We start from the raw sequence: 2,784 nt of genomic DNA on the forward strand, positions 1-2,784 counted from the left end.
GCCTACTGGAATTTGGAGGATCTGGGTGGAAGATGCTCGACTCCAATTCGAGTAGGCTTGGAGGTGTCGGCCCCGGAACCCGCGTGGCTTTGTCCCTCTGCCAGTACCTTCATGTGTGCGGAGAGTGGTCTCAGCATGGTGGTGGCTGGTCCTGGAGGTCTTCGGCTGCCGTAGCCCTGGTCGGGGTGGGGAGGAAAGCTCAACCCGCTCCCCTCCAAGGGACTCCGGGAAGGAACACCCAGGCGCGGGGGCAGAGACTGCACTGCTCTCGTCCGGGATCTGGCTTTTATAGTCTCTGAGTCTTGGCCGCTGATGGGATTACACGGCGCCAGGGGGCCAGGTGGTGGGTGTGACCCCCGCCTACTGGAATTTGGAGGATCTGGGTGGAAGATGCTCGACTCCAATTCGAGTAGGCTTGGAGGTCTCGGCCCCGGAACCCGCGTGGCTTTGTCCCTCTGCCAGTACCTTCATGTGTGCGGAGAGTGGTCTCAGCATGGTGGTGGCTGAGGAAAAAGATAAATATTCAAGACCCCATTATCTGAAGTAGAAAAATGACAAAATCAAAATAAGGGAATAAATAATATTAAACAATAATTAATCCTATGCACCAGAATGCAGAGCCAATTATCAAACAGTGGGAAGAGAGGAACAGGAAAGACCAGATTAGAAGAATTATAGTGAATGATAGTGGTGGAGGGATGTGGGCATTTTGGTGGTGGTAGGCTGTAATAAATTTGGATATTGATGCCACAAACTTTAATACCACTGTATCTACATGAAATACTTTTAAAACGATCAACTTCAGGCTTTTTTTTCACTCTGGAGAAGCTTTTGTCTTGAACACCTCTCTCTATCTCTCTCTCTCTCTCTCTCTCTCTCTCTTTCACTCTCTCTCTCCTATCATCTCTATATTTTATCTTACCTTTTCTCTATCTTTATATTTTATTTATTTATTTATTGCTTTTTGGGTCACACCCAGCAATGTACAAGAATTGCTCCTGATGGTGCTCGGAGGACCATATGGGTTGCTGGGAATCGAACTTGGGTTAGCTGCGTGCAAGGCAAATGCCCAACTCACTGTACTGTGGCTCCAGCCCCCATCTAGTTCTATATTTTAAACTAAAATAACAACCAAAATCCTCCAAAAAAACATTAATGGTATTGATAGTGTTTTACTCTATGCTGCTTAAAATTTTAATAATATAATTCATCTCTGATATCAGCGTTTATCTACAAAGGCCACTAAGACAAGAGTACATTAATTAGAGAACTGAGTGGGGAAGGTCACTGCCAAATGTGTTTCAGTATTTCCCCAACCCCTTCATTTCTTGCTAACAATTGCCTATGAACCAGGCCCTGAGTATGTTCTGAATTGTCTGTGAGAAGACAAAAATAGTAATTAAATATTACATCACAATTATTCACAATTGTTCAACAGGATCGTATGTCTTAACCTCCTATAGACAGAACATTAGCAATAAACAAAATACCTGAAAGTTCATAGAAACCACAAAAATGTGTGAGCATTTGAAGCAACCAGATTGTATTTTGTGTCAAGCAAAGCTGAAAGTCAACTTAGAGCTGAGTTACTTCCTCTTTTGAGGAACCAAAACGATAGTAAACATAGTTGAAAATGGAAAGACAGATTGTGGCTAAGCTTGCAAGAGGCCCAGTGAATTGACTCTGGCTTGGGAGTCGTGGCTCCTCAGAGGGCCTGGCTGGCTTGGAGAGAAGCCACTTGAAGTAGTCTTCTAGCTTGGCAGCAGGGAGGAAAAATCTCCACTTTTCTCCATGAACAAAAGTTAACTTTATCCTTGTATAAAAGTCTGGGTAAATATAAATGCTTGAAGTTGCTCTTTGAATGATTCTTAATAAATTTTGATGGCTACTGTTCTTTAGAGTTTTAACTTGAGGAGAAACTGATTTTTCTTCCACATGATCAGATAACTCAGGATAACCAGACATTTTTTAGTGTCTGTTGAAGAGATTTCAGAGTCTACAGAAGGTGATGTTTTCTTCAATGTTTCTGGTTGTATAAGTCTGTATAAATAGTCTATAACCTGTTTGCCCTTTTCTCCTACCAGAAACTGTAAACAGTGTATCCTGGAACAAGAATTTTGGTTTTCCAGTTCAGTCACCTTCTTCTTTTAAACTTCAATGTCATTCTTCAAAGACAGGATGTCTTTAGTTACTGTGGTTTGTCTCTGTTCATAAAAATGCTTGCTGGCTTCCAGTTCCTCTTTCTGCTTCTGATAAAAATCATTTTTTCCCTGGATTTTTGATACTGTGCTGATTATGTCATTCATTTGATTGAGAAGCTCTATCTGGGTAGTTGATATTTTGCAACATTAGTGTAAGAGACATTTTTTCATTAGTACTAATGTCACCTTGAGTACAATCATAAGAAGTCATAGTTGGATATATGATGTTCATAGGTTTATGGTAAATGTTTTTAAGAGGTTGTCTAAAGCTTGAGAGTTTTGAAGTCAGCATCTTTCTAGCAGCAGCTTTTACTCTTTTGCTTTGAAATTTGTACATTTTTCATAATGAAAAAAGTCAAGGTGTTGGGAAAGATGAACAAAGAAATAAGTAATGTCCTAATGAAATAATCTTTCTCTTAGTATTTGTTCAATGTCTTCCCTGGTAACATCAAAGAAAGCTGTATGAAGAACTTAAGGCAATAGTAGGCACTCTTAGATGGATAGCTTCTTATTAAGCACTTAGACTGCAGAACTCTGTGAAGTAATAGTCACCTGTGTAGAATCCTTCTGATGGTAATCCTTA

The 2,784-nt window shown here is 40.6% G+C and overlaps 1 protein-coding gene across 1 annotated transcript; it reads right to left on the reverse strand.

Moving 5' to 3' along the window:
* Positions 1-1,575: 1,575 nt before the first annotated feature.
* CCDC54 (coiled-coil domain containing 54) lies at positions 1,576-2,538 on the reverse strand. Its single transcript, XM_056109481.1, is given in 3 exon segments — positions 1,576-1,970; positions 1,973-2,334; positions 2,336-2,538. Coding segments are annotated over 3 exon segments (960 nt in total).
* Between the last annotated feature and the right edge of the window lie 246 nt (positions 2,539-2,784).

Source organism: Sorex fumeus, unplaced genomic scaffold (assembly GCF_029834395.1).
Source record: "Sorex fumeus unplaced genomic scaffold, SorFum_2.1 ptg000265l, whole genome shotgun sequence".
NCBI lineage: Eukaryota > Metazoa > Chordata > Mammalia > Eulipotyphla > Soricidae > Sorex > Sorex fumeus.